Here is a 20911-nt window from a genome sequence, read left to right on the forward strand (position 1 = left end):
CATGTATCATATTCTTTACAATAATATCATGTAACCCCTTATCGACATTTTCATCAGGTATTTCAGAGGAAATCACATCATCAATTCCGTTCGAAATAATTTTTTATGTAGCCAGATTAGTATATGTGCGTGTGGCAAACCTCGTTTTTGCCATTCCACTGAGTACATCCAGCATCGCACTGACCCAAACACTTCAAGTTTTACTATGTAGTTTATCAGTGATTTCAACTTTTGCCGGAAGACACGGGCCGTAATGTCATGTCTATGAACCGCCGATTGTCCTTGAAGTAAAAGCTGCAGTATCTCGTCCCAAGATTGATTACATGTAAATGTAATAAATAAATCTGGAAGACCATAGTGACGAACATACGCAATAGCATCTTGCGCATATTCATGCATATGACGGGGACTGCCAGCATATGACGAAGGTAAAATTGTTAATCTTCCAACGTTTGTGGTATTACCGTCATTTATAACTGCATCTCGCAAATGAATGTATTGTTCAGAGCGGAGCTTGATCTGATTCAGGCGGATATATAGCAAACGTTCTGATTCAATTTTAGCATACATATCAACGACGAATTGGTGAAACAATTCATGGCATTTTAAAATATAATTTTCTTCATCCTGCCGAATCATTAGTCTATAGGAATAATAATGCATTGCACTGCATTTCTTATTCATTTCTTTGTTAGTGGCTGGATTCATCAATTAATATTAAAGTGATAGCCGTCGGCTCCATCCCAAAAAATGATAGGATATTGTAGGGCATCGTAGCATCGATGAGTTTCAGCAATTCTTAACAACTGAGCGTTTCGCTAATGAAGAATAATATCTCGAGGTAAAAACTGATCACCGACCATAACGATTGCCACTTCGTCAATAATTGGAGCATTGTATCTACGCACCTGTTGGCCAGGAGACGTTTTGTCAGCGGAAATAACAATTTTATGCGTATCAGTAGGCATCAAATCGATGGCTGTTTTGAACAGACGCACTAAATTATTATTTTCGTGGAAAAGATGTTGCAATTGGGAAACGATTGTCCTTTAAACGTTGGCAGAAATTTCGCAACGTGCATTCAATTCAGAATTTCTATCACTGATGAAGTACAATTGTAAAAATTTATGATTCTCGCCTGAGAATGGTAGAAGGGACTCTGCTCTATGATAAATTTGCCCTTTTACTTTGAAAGTAGACATAAATTGATCTGGATTTTCGATTTGGGCTCCAAACGACGTCATTTGGAAACATGAGTTTCCAAATGAAAGTCTTTTCTGACTTTCTCTATCAGCAGCAAGTTTTTTGGCAGAGACTCTTTGAGCATCTTCCTCGGCTGTTGCCATTGCAAGTTCATCAGTCATTTTAAAGTTAAACATTAAAAGATTTCTACGTGAACGCATGTCTTAAATATCTTTAATGACGTCACCGTCATAACAAAAATGACGACAACTAACTTCATGACGTCAGTCAACACAGAAACATGACGTCACCTGACAGACATATCCACAGACAACTTATTTATATATCTATATATATTTTATATATATATATATATCTATCTATCTATATATATAAAAATAAGTTGTCTGTCTGTGGATGGATGGATGGATGTGTCAGGTGACGTCACCTGAAAAAACTGGATTAGGTGACGTCAAAACTGAAAAAACTAAAAAAAGGCAAAAACTACAAAAAAAACTAAAAACTAATAAAAAAAATAAAAAAGCTAAAAAACTAAAAAAACTATAAAGGTAAAAACCAATAAAAAACTAAAAAAAAAAGTGAAAAAACTAAAAAAAGGCAAAAACTACAAAAAAAAACTAAAAACTAATAAAAAAAGTAAAAAAGCTAAAAAACTAAAAAAACTAAAAAAACTAAAAAAAGGTAAAAAACTAAAAAAAATAAAAAATAAAAAAAATAAAAAATAAAAAAAAACTAAAAAAAAGGAAAAAACTGAAAAATAAGCTAAAATAAAGGTAAAAACCAATAAAAAACTAAAAAAAAAGGAAAAAACTAATAAATGACGACACTCAAAGAGAAAGCGACCAGGACATGTACACCGGGATACAAATGACGACCGGGACACAGGGAATATAAATAACGACCGGGACACAGGGACACAACTACAACGGGGACACCGGGGGAAACAGGGGGATATAAATGACGACCGGGACAAAAAAACTAAAAAGAAATAAAAACTAAAAACTAATAAAAAAAACTAAAAAATCTAAAAATCTAAATAAGCTAAAAAAGAAAAAAAAAGGAAAAAAATAAAGGAGAAAAACAAAACTAAAAAACGAATGTATATACAGACCGGGACACCGGGATACAAATGATGACCGGGACCCGGGACACAGGGAATATAAATGACGACCGGGACACAGGGACACAACTACAACGGGGACACCGGGGGAAACAGGGGGATGTAAATGACGACCGGGACACCGGGACAGGGAATGGTCGATTAGCAATCACCATCAACAAAGCTCAAGGGCAATCATTAGAATCATGAGGTATAGATCTGAATACAGATTGTTTTCCAATGGACCATTATATGTTGCATGTTCAAGAGTCGGTAAACCTGACAATCTATTTATATGCAAAGACAATGGGACAGCAAAGAATGTTGTATATTCGCAAGTTTTACGTAGTTAAAACCATATATCTATATATATAAAAATAAGTTGTCTGTCTGTCTGTGGATGTGTGGATGGATGTGTCAGGTGACGTCACCTGAAAAAACTGGATCAGGTGACGTCAAAACTGAAAAAACTAAAAAAAGGCAAAAACTACAAAAAAAAACTAAAAACTAATAAAAAAAATAAAAAAGCTAAAAAACTAAAAAAACTATAAAGGTAAAAACCAATAAAAAACTAAAAAGGCAAAAACTACAAAAAAAAACTAAAAACTAATAAAAAAAAGTAAAAAAGCTAAAAAACTAAAAAAACTAAAAAAACTAAAAAAAGGTAAAAAACTAAAAAAAATAAAAAATAAAAAAAAACTAAAAAAAAGGAAAAACTGAAAAATAAGCTAAAATAAAGGTAAAAACCAATAAAAACTAAAAAAAAAAGGAAAAAACTAATAAATGACGACACTCAAAGAGAAAAAAAAGGCAAAAACTACAAAAAAAACTAAAAACTAATAAAAAAAATAAAAAAGCTAAAAAACTAAAAAAACTAAAAAAAGGCAAAAACTACAAAAAAAACTAAAAACTAATAAAAAAGCTAAAAAACTAAAAAAAATAAAAAAAAGGCAAAAACTACAAAAAAACTAAAAACTAATAAAAAAAATAAAAAAGCTAAAAAACTAAAAAAACTAAAAAAACTAAAAAAAGGTAAAAAACTAAAAAAACTAAAAACTAAAAAAAAACTAAAAAAGGTAAAAACTAAAAGAACTAAAAAAGAAAAAAATAAATGACGACACTCAAAGAGAAAGCGACCAGGACAAAAGGAATGTTCGATTAGCAATCAACAAAGCACCGGGACACAGGGAGTATAAATGACGACCAGGACAAAACTAAAAAATCTAAAAATCTAAATAAACTAAAAAAGAAAAAAAAAGGAAAAAAATAAAGGAGAAAAACAAAACTAAAAAACGAATGTATATACAGACCGGTACACCGGGATACAAATGACGACCGGGACACAGGGAATATAAATGACGACCGGGACACAGGGACACAACTACAACGGGGACACCGGGGGAAACAGGGGGATATAAATGACGACCGGGACAAAAAAACTAAAAGAAAAAAAAACTAAAAACTAATAAAAAAACTAAAAAATCTAAAAATCTAAATAAGCTAAAAAAGAAAAAAAAAGGAAAAAAATAAAGGAGAAAAACAAAACTAAAAAACGAATGTATATACAGACCGGGACACCGGGATACAAATGACGACCGGGACCCGGGACACAGGGAATATAAATGACGACCGGGACACAGGGACACAACTACAACGGGGACACCGGGGGAAACAGGGGGATGTAAATGACGACCGGGACACCGGGACAGGGAATGGTCGATTAGCAATCACCATCAACAAAGCTCAAGGGCAATCATTAGAATCATGAGGTATAGATCTGAATACAGATTGTTTTCCCATGGACCATTATATGTTGCATGTTCAAGAGTCGGTAAACCTGACAATCTATTTATATGCAAAGACAATGGGACAGCAAAGAATGTTGTATATTCGCAAGTTTTACGTAGTTAAAACCATATATATATATCTATCTATATTCACAGGTGGGACATAGGGACACAACTACAATGGCGCGTAACTATTATGGCGCGTAACGACTTACGCGCGCGGGGGGGCTTGGGGGGGGGCGCAAAGCGCCCCCACCAACTAGGTGTTGGGGTGGCGCGAAGCGCCACCCCAACAGCTAGTATATATATATATCTATATTCACAGGTGGGACATAGGGACACAACTACAATGGCGCGTAACTATTATGGCGCGTAACGACTTACGCGCGCGGGGGGGCTTGGGGGGGGCGCGAAGCGCCCCCACCAACTAGGTGTTGGGGTGGCGCGAAGCGCCACCCCAACAGCTAGTATATATATATATATCTATATATATAAAAATAAGTTGTCTGTCTGTGGATGTGTCAGGTGACGTCACCTGAAAAAACTGGATCAGGTGACGTCAAAACTGAAAAAACTAAAAAAAGGCAAAAACTACAAAAAAAACTAAAAACTAATAAAAAAAATAAAAAAGCTAAAAAACTAAAAAAACTAAAAAAAGGCAAAAACTACAAAAAAAAACTAAAAACTAATAAAAAAGCTAAAAAACTAAAAAAACTAAAAAAAGGCAAAAACTACAAAAAAAACTAAAAACTAATAAAAAAATAAAAAAGCTAAAAAACTAAAAAAAACTAAAAAAACTAAAAAAAGGTAAAAAACTAAAAACTAAAAAAAAACTAAAAAAAAAGGAAAAAACCGAAAAATAAGCTAAAATAAAGGTAAAAACCAATAAAAAACTAAAAAAAAAACTGAAAAAACTAAAAAAAGGCAAAAACTACAAAAAAAAACTAAAAACTAATAAAAAAAGTAAAAAAGCTAAAAAACTAAAAAAACTAAAAAAAGGTAAAAAACTAAAAAAAAATAAAAAAAAAAAACTAAAAAAAAGGAAAAAACTGAAAAATAAGCTAAAATAAAGGTAAAAACCAATAAAAAACTAAAAAGAAAAAAAGGAAAAAACTAAAAAAAATTTTCATCTAAAAAACTAAAAAAAACTAAAAAAGGTAAAAACTAAAAGAACTAAAAAAGAAAAAAATAAATGACGACACTCAAAGAGAAAGCGACCAGGACAAAAGGAATGTTCGATTAGCAATCAACAAAGCACCGGGACACAGGGAGTATAAATGACGACCAGGACATAAGTAAAAAAAAAAAACTATCTATATATATAAAAATAAGTTGTCTGTGGATCTGTGGATCGTGGATCAGGTGACGTCACCTGAAAAAACTGGATCAGGTGACGTCAAAACTGAAAAAACTAAAAAAAGGCAAAAACTACAAAAAAAAAATTACCGACCCTCGAACATGCAACGTACAATTGTCCATGGGAAAAACAATCAGTATTAAGATCTATACCACATTTTTCTAATGATTGACCTTGAGCTTTGTTAATGGTGATTGCAAATGCTAATCGAATTGAGAATTGCAATCTTTTAAATTGAAAAGGCAGATCCGTTGGAATCATGGGAATGCGAGGAATAAGATCAGCCTCACCCTCAAAAGGCCCTGTCAAGATTGTGGCCTCTATTAGGTTTTCCATTGTTTTTCTTACGGCAAGTCGCGTGCCATTGCAAAGCTTTGGTGGTTTGATATTTCTTAAAAGTATTATTGGTACGCCTATTTTTAGTTGTAGCACGTGTGGTGGAAACCCTGAAAGATCCACGGAATTTAAAAATTCAGATGGATAATTAACCGCTTCATTTGGTTCCAAAACTGTGTCGACTGACTTGTAAAGGACTGCATGGTCTCGAATCTTGGTCAAAACAATATTGTTGATTTCGTGGACGTCTATATTTTTGGGTGGAAGAATCGCTCTTTCACTTAGCCATTTATTATTTTTATAATTGTTTAGAATATTCGGAAATACTTTTTCAATCAATTCATTTTTGGACGTCACTAAATTACAGAAATCAGCAGGTAGTTGTATACGTCCTGAAATTGAGTCTACTGGGAGCTTTCCGTTTCCAATTGCCAGCAATTGATCTGAAAATGTCATCGTTTTGCAATCGGACACGCATATGTGTAGTTAATTTTAATGTTTTTACGTGTGCCCATAAATTAGAATTTTTCAGGCAAGCATTCATTTCGTCTGCAGGGGTTGATCTCGGTATTATAGGTAATGTTTGCCTGAAATCTCCCGCAAGCAATATTAATGTGCTGCCAAAGGGTTTCGACTTCCCTCGCAAATCTTTCAAGCATTGATCCAGAGCCTGGAGCGATTTTTTGTGTGCCATTGTGCACTCATCCCAAATAATAAGTTTGCATTGCGGCAATACTTTACCCTATCCCAGATGATTTGGAAATATTGCACGTGGTTTCTGTAGAATGCAAATTCAGAGGCAATTTCAAAGCGGAATGAGCAGTTCTTCCACCAGGCAGCAATGTTGCGGCTATTCCGGACGACGCAATTGCCAACGCTATATCATTTTTTGATCGAATTGATGCCAGAATCAGTTTTATCACAAACGTTTTACCAGTACCTCCTGGCGCATCCAAAAAGAAAATTTCTCCAACGTTGTTATCGACACAATGCATTATCGTATCATACATGTCTTTTTGTTCCGACGCTAACTTGGAAATGTTATTTTGTACATACGACAATAGATCACTCGTATTGTAACTTTGTTCACGATCAAATTCTACACATGTCGAAACAGCAGCGATACGGTTAGGTGAAGGCATTCCCAAATCCTGAAGAGGTTTGTTTGCCATACGTACGCACAAATCTTCTATAATAACTAAAGTTTAGTTATAAATTTCTGATGTAAAATCAAAAGTCATATCTGACGTCTCTAACTGTTTTCGATGGAGTATATCTTCGGACAATTTTGACTTATATTTTTCCCATAACTCTGTAGGAGCTGATGAGGAGCAAGTTGTTAAAATCATGCCAAAATATGCACGAATTTGACTTGGGGTTGACGTTTCGCACGCGTCATTGATGCAGTTATCCCAGTGTTGGTCATTCTCCAATAAAATCAGAGCTTGGCATGCACTACGGTAAGTGTCATGTATAGTACCGTTTACAGTTCTCAAATACTCAAAGGATGTCGGACCGGGTACATTCACCAAAAGTAGGCGTAGAAAGAAGCATTCATGTTGATTGGGGTGAACGGTGTAGAGTCTTCCTATCGTGGTATCTTTGAAGATGGTAGGTTGGCCGTCGACTGACTTACCCTGTTTTCGACGTTCAAATACTTTATTTTTAATATTCCACGTGTAATACGAAGGCACTTCAGTATGCAGCAGTTTTTTTTGCAAAAGAATCATTTTTGCAAAGCGAAAAGAAAGCGGTTAACTTTGTATCCGGTGGATTCAGGGCTCTTTGTTGCACGTTGGTTTCCGAGAAATAAACACGTTGACCATTCTGTAAATGTACCGCTAAGTGAACAACAGCTGGACTACGTTCATGTATCGGAAATGAAAGAATTTGCCAAACAGCTTCATTACTGCTTATGTATCTTCCAGCCTGATGTTGTACGATTTCGTCGATATCTTTGATTTCGGGCTGCAAGCCAAAAACTGCCATGTCACTGCCTTTGTTGACGTATTTACATATGTATTTGATTGCCATTACGGAGTTACAGTATTCAACGTTTATGTGTGCATTAAATGTTTTTGATAACAATGGGGAATATGGAACAACCCACTGGTTATCTACTTCGATGGTGGTACCGTTACACTTCTTTATTATTGCTGTTTTACCACCATCTTCAGTAGATCTTCTTCTATATTGTGGGTAACCATCATTGTCAGTAATTGTGTTGGATACTAAAAGTCGAGGATATTGCTTTGTGCACCTTCCTTTGGCCATGCATGGTGAATTTTCGTTCAGTGCACCGCAAGGTCAATGCATCATATTTTTTACAATAATATCATGTAACCCCTTATCGACATTTTCATCAGGTATTACAGCGGAAATCACATCATCAATTTCGTTCGAAGTAATTTTTTTATGTAGCCAGATTAGTATATGTGCGTGTGGCAAACCTCGTTTTTGCCATTCCACTGAGTACATCCAGCATCGCACTGACCCAAACACTTCAAGTTTTACTATGTACTTTATCAGTGATTTCAACTTTTGCCGGAAGACACGGGCCGTAATGTCATGTCTATGAACCGCCGATTGTCCTTGAAGTAAAAGCTGCAGTATCTCGTCCCAAGATTGATTACATGTAAATGTAACAAATAAATCTGGATGACCATAGAGACGAACATACGCAATAGCATCTTGAACATGTTCATGCATATGACGGGGACTGCCAGCATATGACGAAGGTAAAATTGTTAATCTTCCAACGTTTGTGGTATTGCCGTCATTTATAACTGCATCTCGCAAATGAATGTATTGTTCAGAGCGGAGCTTGGTCTGATTCAGGCGGATATATAGCAAACGTTCTGATTCAATTTTAGCATACATATCAACGACGAATTGGTGAAACAATTCACGGCATTTTAAAATATAATTTTCTTCATCCTGCCGAATCATTAGTCTATAGGAATAATATTGCATTGCACTGCATTTCTTATTCATTTCTTTGTTAGTGGCTGGATTCATCAATTTAATATTAAAGTGATAGCCGTCGGCTCCATCCCAAAAAATGATAGGATATCGTAGGGCATCGTAGCATCGATGAGTTTCAGCAATTCTTAACAACTGAGCGTTTCGCTTATGAAGAATAATATCTCGAGGTAAAAACTGATCACCGACCATAACGATTGCCACTTCGTCGATAGTTGGAGCATTGTATCTACGCACATGTTGGCCAGGAGGGGTTTTGTCAGCGGAAATAACAATTTTATGCGTATGAGTAGGCATCAAATCCATGGCTGTTTTGAACAGACGCACTAAATTATTATTTTCGTGGAAAAGATGTTGCAATTGGGAAACGATTGTCCTTTCAACGTTGGGAGAAATTTCGCAACGTGCATTCAATTCAGAATTTCTATCACTGATGAAGTACAATTGTAAAAATTTATGATTCCCGCCTGAGAATGGTAGAAGGGACCCTGCTCTATGATAAATTTGCCCTTTTACTTTGAAAGTAGACATAAATTGATCTGGATTTTCGATTTGGGCTCCAAACGACGTCATTTGGAAACATCAGTTGTATTTTCTGATTTGTGACAAAAAACGCTCAGATTCTGACGTAGTTCCAGTAAGGAAAGTCTTCAATGGCTCTGGTGGTGCAGCCAATAGAGGAAGTTTAACTTTTCCTGAGGCGCAACACATTCTCATTGTTTCACCATTGAATTTCAAGGCCTTGCAATAGGGACAAATTTTAGACATTGTCCCGATTTGAACACATCTACTCAAGCTATAATCATCGACTGGGCTGTACCTGAATGCCAGGCGATAACTATCAGGTTGCTCTGATTCCTCGGCACGCTTTCTTTTCTTACTTTCTCTATCAGCAGCAAGCCTGATTTCTTGCTGTTCTTGTGATTCCTCGGCACGCCTTCTTTTTTCACATTCTCTTTTAGCAGCAAGTCTAGTTTCGCGTTGCTCTGGTAGTTCCTCGGCACGCTTTCTGTTCTTTCTTTCTCTATCAGCCTCAAGCCTGTTTCCTTGCTGTTCTTTTGATTCCTCGTCACGCTTTCTTTTCTGACTTTCTCTATCAGCAGCAAGTTTTTTGGCATAGACTCTTTAAGCATCTTCCTCGGCTGTTGCCATTGTAAGTTCATCAGTCATTTTAAAGTTAAACATTAATAGATTTCTACGTGAATACATGTCTTAAATATCTTTAATGACGTCACCGTCATAAAAAAATTACGACAACTAACATCATGACGTCAGTCAACACACAAACATGACGTCACCTGACAGACACATCCACAGACAACTTATTTTATATATATAGATTTAGATTTATTTTTGTCAGTCTCTTAAAACCGAAATAATCAGAAACCGAAAACCGAAACCGAAACCGAAAACAGATGGTGCAAGAGCGATGACGGGCAAAAATATTGGTTTTAAATCATTTTTTCAAGCTGTTCATTATGATCATATGACTTTTACTCATTACCTTATTCACCGAGAGGCTGTTGCAGCGCAAAAATTAGCACCAGAATTGAACGATGTGCTTCAGGATGCTGTTAAGGTCATACATTTTATTAAGAGCCATGCCTATGCCCTTAACAGTCGCTTAGGCTATTTTCAAATATCTGTAAAGGATACAGATTCCAACTACACAACTTTGTTATTACATGCAGAAGTAAGATGGTTGTCAAGAGGTCAAAGTTTAAAAAGATTATTGTTATTAAAGAACGAGATCGAAATATTTTTAACTGAACGAAAATGTGAATTTGCTGCTTTTTTCTTCAAAATGACTTGTGGCTATCCAAGCTGTGTTATTTGTCAGATATTTTTGTGAACGATCTTAACTTGTCTCTTTAAGGTAAAAATTGCAATATATTTACTTCAAACCATAAAATTGAAAGTTATTGTAAAACTTTATTGCAAAAACTATTGTAGATCACTTAAAAGCGCTAGAAATACAGTTCCGGACATATTTTATATTAAATATTGATTTACAAAAAATGGTTTGGATTCAAAAGCCGTTTTGGATTTGCTTAAGTGAGATTGATCATCTGCCACTTAAAGCTCAAGAGGAATTTGCTGAGCTTTCCTGTGACTCAAATTTAAAACTACAAATCCAAAAAAAAAGCCCTTGACTGAATTCTGGATCGGAACTAGAACTGAATTTCCCACAATCACCGATATGGCGTTAAATGTACTTCTGCCATTCAACATCACATATTTATGTGAAGTTACTTTCTCAGCTTTAACACACATTAAATCCCAATATCGTTCAGCGATAAAAAATGTTGAAGAGGTCTTACATCCAGCAGTTTCAAACATTACGCCAAGATTTGATTTGTTATGAATAAAAACAGGCACATCCATCTCATTAAATTTTTAACGTAAACTTTAATTTAATATTTACCACGTAACTACTTGGATATATTCGAGAGAATTAAGACGGTCAGAATCCACTTTTGTTTTTGAAACTATAATAAAAACATTTCTATAACATTTTGTGCAAACTTCAATTTTAAATTTTTATATGTTTCAAAACGAATTCTAAATTTATGTATTTTCATATGCATATGTATACTGTTACCTAATAAATATATCATTAAAAAACATTAATTTATTTTTCTTTTATATTTGTTGGGGTCGTTAAGAAACTCGCAATCATTAATGGGGTCGGGAATTACAAAAGTTTAAGATGCCCTGTCGTAGATGAAAGTGTGAGCAAAATGAATGAATTTTTAGAGATTTTACGGGCTCAGGGTGATAGGATAAGTCTGAAAATTAAAGTTAAGAAGACTAAGTCGCTAAAGCTAGGAGAAAGTGAAGACGAAAAGGTGACACTGGGTAACAAAAAGATTAATCTGATGGACAGCTTCACTTACCTTGGTAGTATTATTAGTAAAGACGGTGGGAGCAGTGAAGATGTTAAAAGTAGAATAGCTAAGGCTCAGGGTATTTTCTCACAGTTGAAAAAAGTTTGGAAGAATAGGAAAATCAGTCTGCAAACCAAAATTAGAATAGTGAAAGCTAGTTTGATGACAGTAGTCAAATATGGTTCTGAAGCCTGGGCGCTCCGAAAAGCAGATGAAGATTTACTAGATGTTTTCCAGGGGAATTGCGTATTTCAAGCAGCGGGTTGTACGAAAAATGTGGTTTAATCCCGCTTTCTAGGAATATAATAAGAGAAAGGTTAAGATGGCTAGGGCACGTTCTGTGGATGAGTCACGACAGATTACCGAAGATTGTCCTTTTCGGCCAACCTTCTAGGGCTAAACTGAAAGTAGGTCATCCGCAGCCACGGTGGGAGGATGTCATACAGAAAGATTTAAGAGGCATGGGAACTTCCTGGGAGGGGGTAAAGAGGGAGGCTTTGAACTGATTAGGATGGAGGATGAGCACGCGTAGCTGTGTTAGCCTCATGCAGCTTGCTGCGGCAATGAGTTGTCAGTAGTAATAGTAGCAGTTTCAGCTTAATTGCTTGCGGAGTTGGTTAAATAGATTAGATTATGATAAAAACTATAAACATCCAACTCTTCAGACCCTCAATTACTTAAGCCCTAAGGTAGCTGCTAGTTGGGAAGTGCAAACTTTACTCCTTTGTTGTCAAAAACAAATATTTGTAGCGTTTTAGTTCTGATGAAGAGACAATCCGCCGAGATTATTCGAAAGGCGTTATGTTAAATAGCAGGATTTTTTGAGGAGAGCAGAAAAAGGAAAAAAAAAAGGATTTCTGATCATTTTCAATGTCATTAACAGTAAGAAAAACGTTTTTGATAACTCAAAAACATTTTGCGCATAACATGCTACGATTTTGGATCATCTATTAATTTCGTAAATGGTTAGTAGATATTGAAGAAACTATAAATGTTGGGATGACAAGTGTATAAGATGTACCTGATCTAGGTCGAGAATGACCTGACTCATAGCCAGGTGCTGAAATAGTTTGCACGGATTCAGACATCTTGTCGTCTTGTTCTAAGGATTCGTCCGACACAACAATAGATGGTGCTGGCAAAGATGTCTGAAAAACAAAAAAAATAAAATATTAGTACGTACATCAGCTACGATACAACAAATCAACTTGTTAGGAGGATTGCTACTGATTTCATGTTCATTTGCTGTGACAAAATGTCCTGAACAGGTATGTTTTCCATCAGCTGATTACACAGGAATTGATTAGTGTGAGTTTACATGGCAAGTTTACCATCGTGTAGGCTATGCCTGAAAATAAGTCGTTCAGCATTCACAAAAGAAGTCCATAGGGTCCAAAAATCCAAACACTCCCTCATAAACAAAAAACACAATTTGCCTGTTTTATTGATAATATAGGCCTACCCTTAAAAATATATCAGTAAAAATATATTTAGAATTTTTCGGTATTTCCTTTTACGCTTGATTACGAAGTATATTTCTAGATACATATTTTGTGGACTTGGTAAAACTTGCTTCTACACAATTTTTCAGCTTTCTAATTGTCGAACTGTCTTTAGTATCCTTTAATCATATCAAATGTTGCCAGTTTTCAGATAATCCTTACTTTTAGAGAGAATCATACTACATATTCATAGTAATAATTAAATCGACTGCTCTGACGATAAAAACTTTAAAATGCACAATTTTGACTTTGTCCAATTTCCTTCTATCGGGTTCCAAAATCTTTACGTTAATCAAATTTGCTGAAGTTGAGGAAATCCCCTGCATAGTAACAGGTGTAATATTCCAAAGGCAATACCAGGGTTTCGAACCTGGTCCACTAGTTTCACAGTGATTTTGAAAATGGAACACACCAGTATCGCTATTTTGGACCAAAATTTACAAAACGAAAATACCGAAGCAACCAGTTTCAGAAACTTGATCGTCGAGTCGCAAATTCGAATTTAAGTCGCCAGTACCATAGAATTTTGATTTTGGGTAGCCTACATTAATAAAATCTGTCGTATATTTTTATGTCAGTTCTTTATATTTTTCAACAGGAACCCCCTTTTCCGATAGAATGAAAGCGTCATTTTTTTTTAGATAGAATAATATCGTCACTTTTTAGATCCGCTAATTTCGACTATAGGTTCAGCCATTAAGCTGGAGAACTCTGAGTAGGCGGGCACAGGAATTTGTATGACGAAGACGAAATATCTAGAAGGTAGTGTTTGATTCGGTATACTAAATTGCCCCCAATGCGTTATTTATGTCAGTGTGAGATAGTTCAAAATCTTATTAGGTAATTCCACAGTAGGGTAAAAAGTCACTTTTGGACACCCTCACATAGACTAGAAAAACCCTTTCTGGACAAACATTGTAAGTGTTTAACAAGAAAATACTAGACTTGGGCAAATAAAAATTTCAGAAATATTCAAGAATTGATATTTAAGCTGATTGTCAAAGGTTTTACTTACATGTTTATTCTACTATCTTTGAAACATTAAAGAAACTTGGTCAAGAGAGTAAATGTTTGCCCTAGGCCACTAAGTGATTATCTTATAAAATGTTAAAATAACTCACTGCAGCTATACGTTTCCTACAGCAATAGCAGAAAATATTTTCAAATCAGTCCCACCGCTTAATTTATTAAAGAAAGGGCACAGTGCCTCCCACCTCGTATTGGAAGAGAGGAAGCGGCTAGAAGACTCATTCAAATCTACCTCAACATGGATCAATTGGACCATGGATCAGCTGGATCAATTGGACCATGGATCAGCTGGATCAAGAGAGGCCGATAAAAATTTATCTCTGGAAATTTTGCATCAATACCTTCACACTTTTGAAATAGTATCTTTGAAGGGAATGTGTACTTCCCAAAAATCTCTGGAAGTTTTATTCCCCTAGATCAAGTAGGCCTACTTCCTGCTTTAATATTAGCGAAAACATTTCCCGGAAGTGATTGTTTACCCTATGTAGGTATGTCCTTAAAGCGATTTTTTCCCTATCATATAATTACCAACTAAAATTTTAAACTAGCTCACTCAAACTGATGTAAATAGCACTCCTAAACCAATTCAGTCAATCAAATCAAGAATCTCCGGGGGAAGCCATGTTTTTAAAAATCTATTTTGGAGGAGGAAGAGGTTCATTACCCCCTCCCCCCAGACAAAACAGCAAACTGTATGAGAAAACGGGCAAAATCCTGCATTTTTGTATTGGGGTTGCATATATTTGTCCATAAAATTGTCTAAACTGCTATATATACCGCTGAAGATTTTTATACTTATTTTAACACATGCCATCCCATCATATTTCCACGATTAGTTAGTTTATAAATCGAGATTTTTACCGGACAATTCTCTTACTTAACGCTATATCTGAGTCAAATTTCAAATTTTTATTTTTGTGCTCAACAGACATATCAAGATTTAAACGTTTGAATTGAATTCCTGAAAACGTCAAGATAAAATAATTCAAAAATCTAAATAATAAAAAAAAAAATAGAAATCCCCGCAGCTTGAAACCCTGAGGATTTAAATCACAACTATGGAAACCAAACCCATCCTAGCCTAACACCCACCCCCACCCCTAATGTGCAAATATATAGCCCAAATTATACAAGTCCAATGCATTTTTGTCCAAGGCCAATGTATTGTATCATCCATCACTTGTTTTCGTAGCTACAAAACCGGTTTTCTGAAATGTAAACCAAAGCGTAATTCTTGCACGTGTTTCCAAAAATTGACAAGCACCCCTAACTTCACTTCTCGAGTGTGCACCTTATAATATACAAGTACTATTTCTCCCCCCCCCCTCTAAAACAAATCTCAGCCAAATTGTGTTTGATCTTTTTTTCCGATTTTATTTCCCCACCGCAATCTTTTTAGGCTACACTTTCTTTCTACCCTCAGTATAATGTTTCCGTACCTGAATGCTCATAAATAATCGTGATCTCGTTATAAGGACAAATGTGACAAATTTGAAGTCTAGCATTATTACATAATAGCAGCTGTAAATATTGCGAAATCTCCGCTTTGATTCATTAAAATTAGGCCTCCGTCACGCCTAGAAAATGAAAATCTTATTTTAGAGAGGTACCACCAGCCCTTGCATACAGGCTTCATTATACCGAAAGAAAATTGCAGCCATTTTTGTAAATTCCATTTCTTTGAAATATATCCATATTTTGAATAAAAGTAAAATAGCACTTTTAAGCATGTCAGCCAGTGGACGGCTGAGAAAGCTTTGGAAACCACCAGGGACTTGTTTACAATTTCAGGAGAAAATGCGCATAAATTTCTATTAAAAGAACCATTACTTGCTATGACTATAGTCTAGTCAAGCCCATCCATGTAGAAAATTGAGAATTTTTCCAAATTTAATATCTTGTCACGTGCATATTGCAATTTCTTAATCTAAGCTTTAATAATTCAATTGCAGGTGGCTAAGACAAGTGATGGGGCTGAATCTGCCCTCTCCCACTGCTCAAGACACAGCCCAATTCTAGTTATTAAGTTCATATACCTCCCAACCCTTGCCCCCTCGAAGTCATTGAGTTATGGGCCCATACTGGAGCCAGCCTTTACAATCTTTTGATCAGCCTATATAAACAAATAGGCTATTGTTTCAAAAAACTAGATACATTCATTTTTATAGGAGCCTTAACATCAGACCTTTAAGTTATTCAGCGTGATGCCCATTATACTTTCCCGTACAACCGGTACCCACTTTGGTTATCAAAATTTACCATCTCACTTTCATATGAAGGTACTATCGAACTCCTGGAGGAGTGTCTCTTGTCTTCGTAAATATGTATTGTATTTCTGAAGTTGGTGTTTTGGAAAATCTGCTTTGCTTTGTCTCAATGCCGCGTAATTAGGCAGGACATTTTCATGAAGTTTTGTTGGGGGATGACAAGCCAACATCAAACTTTGGTGTTAAGGAAAGGGAGAAGGCGACTCCAAACATTGTGCTGGGGAAGGCAAGAAAAATTTTCAACAACCGTCACAAAAAGTATACATCACAGTTTTTACTTTTTTTATGCTTGCCGTCCGACAGACTTTCTGCTCGTTAGAAAATACACAATTCTCCTCTCTTATTATATTGAATTCTGTGATAACTTAATGAGGTCCATAGAAACCCGAATATTGGTGTTTGTTGCAAATATTTCCAAAGAACACTACCTATAATTATTTGTGCTTGTTTTGTGAAAGAGTGCATCTTGAGCCTGGTAAGAGATACTTGTATTATTTTTTTTCATAATTCTTTTAGCGTGATTTACAAAAATTTAGTTAGTTCTGGTCCGATTTAAAAATTTTATATAAAAGTTGTGTTATCATGCTCAAAGAATTAACTATCCGGCCCGATCCAAGGTTCATAATAAGGATAACACAAATGGCTTATTAACTGGAACGCCCATGGAAGAAGGACGCAATATTTGCAAGTCTATGACAAAACGTAAAAAGGAAAAAGTTTCGGAAGGGGAACACAACTAAATGAAAAACAGGAAATCACGAGATTTTGAAAAGAAAGAAATTGGTCCTTAGTAGATTTTGGGCAGATTTAGATTCGCCCCATCTCCCCCCCCCCAAGGCATGCCACGCGTACTACAGAGAACTCGGGAACGTTGGTGTATCTATGAATTTGGTTTCTATTTTAAAAAGCATCTCTAACTTACAGAAGGGGACGGCAGTCTATCCATTCTAAAATATTGGGTAAATCCATATATTTTCTAACAACTCAAAATGCAAACATTACAGCGAATGAAATTAAATGACAATAAACCTTTCGTCTGAGAACACCTTTCCTCTATACACGATACAATGAAACAGAGCGAGAAGTAGGCTTAAAAAACCAGTTCCTCAGCCGTTTATTGCTCCGTAGATCCGCAACACATATTCTAATGAAGAACATTAGTCGCATGGTCTTATTTGACAATAATATGAAAAAACTTCGTTTTCTTAAAGAGTTAAAGAGGCTGCGTCCCAAAGTCGAACCTTAAAACGTACAGGAAATAGAAGAGGCAGTTGGGGGGCTGCCGCCCCCCAAACCCCCAGCTTTTAAAGACTCTTTTGTACAGGTTTTTTTTTGTGGGGGGACTTCATTGTTACTAATTACTAGTTTCGGCGCAATGGTTCTCCTATCCTCTTGTGTTTAACATTTTTCGAAGTTATTCCATTATTCCTTCATTTCAATTTTTTGTTAATTAAAAGAGGGCCTTTCCGAAGCCAAGAGCGGGGGGTTAGCAAAAAATCTGTACAAAAGAGTCTTTAAAAGCTGGGGGTTCGGGGGGCGGCAGCCCCCCAACTGCCTCTTCTAATTCCTGTACGTTTTAAGGTTCGACTTTGGGACGCAGCCTCTTTAACTCTTTAAGAAAACGAAGTTTTTTTTCATATTATTTCTGTACGTTTTTCTACAATCCATGGTGGATGTAATTTAATAATTCCTGTACTCCTCGTACAGGAATTAGGAGAGGAACTTGGGTGGCTGCCGCCCCCCCCCCGCTTTTAAATCATTGTATAAAATAGAAAAAAAATAGATAGAATGACCGAAATGTTTCTTTTGCTCATAAGAAGCTAATATTCTGTTATCTCTCAATTGATAAGCTGTCCAGGTGTTATCAAAATTATACACTTTTATTTTGATGTTGTTAAAAAAAATCCTCCCGTAAGGGACTTGAACCCTTGACCCGAGGATTAAAAGTCCCACGCTCTACCGACTGAGCTAATCACTTGCATGTGTGTAAATGTAACTTCTTAACTTTTAAAAATTTCAAATTAACATGGGCTCTTATGGAGAGAAATGCGTTAATTAAGTAGCTAATGCGTGGTTTCTGGAAAACAGGGAAGGAGTTATCGGATCGAGCTGAAATTTCGCAGATAAGCTCCTGGGCCCTAGGGGACCTTAACTTGTGAATTTCAGCCCGATCGGACAACGTTAAAGGGGGCTGGGGTTGACGGGTCGAAACTTTCGGCCAGATTTTCCCCATGAAGGAAAAGTTGGAGGGGGGTGAAATTTGGCAGGTTTCTTAGTTGGAGCTCGGGATACGAAATGCATCCCTCCCCATCCCTCTGCGACCACTGGAACCGAAGATCGCTTAACATTGTCGTGGGTCGCCTCTTTATAGAGGCACGAGTGTGCCTCCTTGATAAACAACAGGAAATATAACAAAAAGGCAATTCCACAAAAAGCCACCATCCCTCTAATATGAGCGACGAGAGTAAAGTTGACAAAATATCAGGCGACTATCCCGTTTACTCCTTTAACCTTTTCACACAAAAAGTTGAACATGAAATATTTTTTGTCCCTTTGTGGTCGGGTTATATTATAGTTACATTTGTGCATAAAATCAAAACTTTCCACGACTACAGCGCCAATTATAGGACCAATTGGTCATTTTTTTACTTTCATTTTTTAACTTCGTTCAACTTCCAAGCGTAAAAATCATGACTAAACAGCAAGAGTAAATTTGGAATTTTTTGAAATTAGGAAGTTTTTTGCTTGGAATAGCGGCTTCACTATTTGCTGTTTCTTTAGAATTTGAGTTGAATATTAGTCTTATTTTCTGCAAATTTTAAGTTCATTATTGGTTCCATTTTTGTCAAGTTCTTTCTTTTAACTTTTAGTCGATTATTTATTACAATGTCTGTTATTATTTTTTTTATTCTGCCGAAGACATATTTAGCTCTTTACTTTTGTTAAGAGATACTCGTTTTTATTTTTTTATTTAATAATAACAAAAAAGTTAAAATGTACTGAATAAAATTTATCCGTTCCTGTGGATGCTCGAATTAAGCAGGCTTTCTTTAATTTTAACAAGATTTTTAGAGAAACTGAATTTCAGCTGGGTAGGGGGCAAACTGGTGTCTGGGGGGGACTGAGGTATGGGAGGGGAAGTTTTCCCTCTGCCTCATAGCATATTACGCCCCAGATTCCAGCCTCTTACCACTTAAGGGTTGTAGAAGCTTAGGCATGTGGTTCTGGATCCACTCAAAGTTGTATATTAAAGGAAGGATTATTTATTGTTATATTTACTAATTTTTACTATGTAATAGACAGGATAATACTATTTATAATGTATAGCCTAAAGAGATATCATAGTACTAGAAACCTATTTGCATTTTTTTTCTGTGATTTTTTTTTGTCAGATTACATTCCAGTTTTTTTTTTTTTTTTTTTTTTTTTTTTTTTTTTTTTTTTTTTTTTTTTTTTTTTTTTTTTTTTTTTTATTGCTATTCCATACCCTTATGTCTAAAGTTTTTTGGTGTTTAGCAGGAGGTGATATTTGAAATAAGTTAGAGATACAAAATTTTGCTTATGTTTTGAAAACCTTGAAAATATTCTTTAGAAAAATAGTTACTTCTAGAACGCCAAGGGATTCGATACACGATCACAGTCTTAGAAATCATTTCTTAGTGTGCCGTTCATTTTTAAGATAACAGCACATTTTTTCACACCTGCTCTACATGGCATTAAACTTATTTAAAACGTTAAACCCAAACCAATGTTAGTCCCAATGTTGGAATAATCAGCTAGTTCCATGCTAAATTCCTGTTCTCAGTGCCTAAACATGTATTCTTTTTTTAAATATGGGTAATAAACTTTTTGTTATAACCTGACGTTTGGTAGGAATACTCCTCTAGTTCCAAATAAATATGGCTTATAATTTTGATAGTACAAGGGCATAAAAAAAATAAGCGGAATTTTGTGATTGTTTACTGAATTTTCTATTACAATGGATCTTTCGACATACAATGGATTTACAACATCTATGAATTACAATGGATTTTCAACATAACCTCCTTCAATGTCAAACCACTTTTCCATGTGATGCTTCCATCCTTTTAGACGATTTTAGGGAAATCCCCTCGACCTTCTAAAAAGTCCACAAGTACAATTCCTTCATAGTGATAGAAAACGTTTGCCAAATACCTTGTTGACAAAAATCATCGATAAACCAGTGATAATAAACTAAATAAACTAAATAAATTCCCTATTTCTGCAGGATTACCGTCTTTTCTCCATTATATCCTACTCCTTCAAGAAATTTGATGCAGTGTCAAGATAACAGAGACACATACACGGGATTAACACCTCATCTGCATCCCATCTAATTTAGAGTTTCTTTTTTTTTTGCCAACTACGGAAAAAAATTCATAATCTTATTCCAGGTTTATTTGAGGCGTCCAAACTTACTTTAATCTTATTTTTAGTAAA

The 20911-nt window shown here is 35.5% G+C and overlaps 1 protein-coding gene across 16 annotated transcripts in view; it reads right to left on the reverse strand.

Annotated features, from left to right (window-relative positions):
• Positions 1-5405: 5405 nt before the first annotated feature.
• Positions 5406-20911, reverse strand: part of LOC136033814 (uncharacterized) — a 39197-nt gene continuing 23691 nt past the window's right edge. For 15 of the 16 annotated variants that reach the window (XM_065714728.1, XM_065714736.1, XM_065714734.1 and 12 more), the window contains one exon: positions 5406-12800. In XM_065714728.1, the coding sequence (XP_065570800.1) occupies positions 8090-9337 (1248 nt within the window). In that variant the 5' untranslated portion in view covers positions 9338-12800 and the 3' untranslated portion in view covers positions 5406-8089. Of the gene's footprint in view, positions 12801-17372; positions 17656-20911 lie in introns of those variants that run through there. The other variant, XM_065714738.1, reaches the window with a different exon arrangement.

Source organism: Artemia franciscana, chromosome 12 (genome assembly GCF_032884065.1).
Source record: "Artemia franciscana chromosome 12, ASM3288406v1, whole genome shotgun sequence".
Classification (NCBI taxonomy): domain Eukaryota; kingdom Metazoa; phylum Arthropoda; class Branchiopoda; order Anostraca; family Artemiidae; genus Artemia; species Artemia franciscana.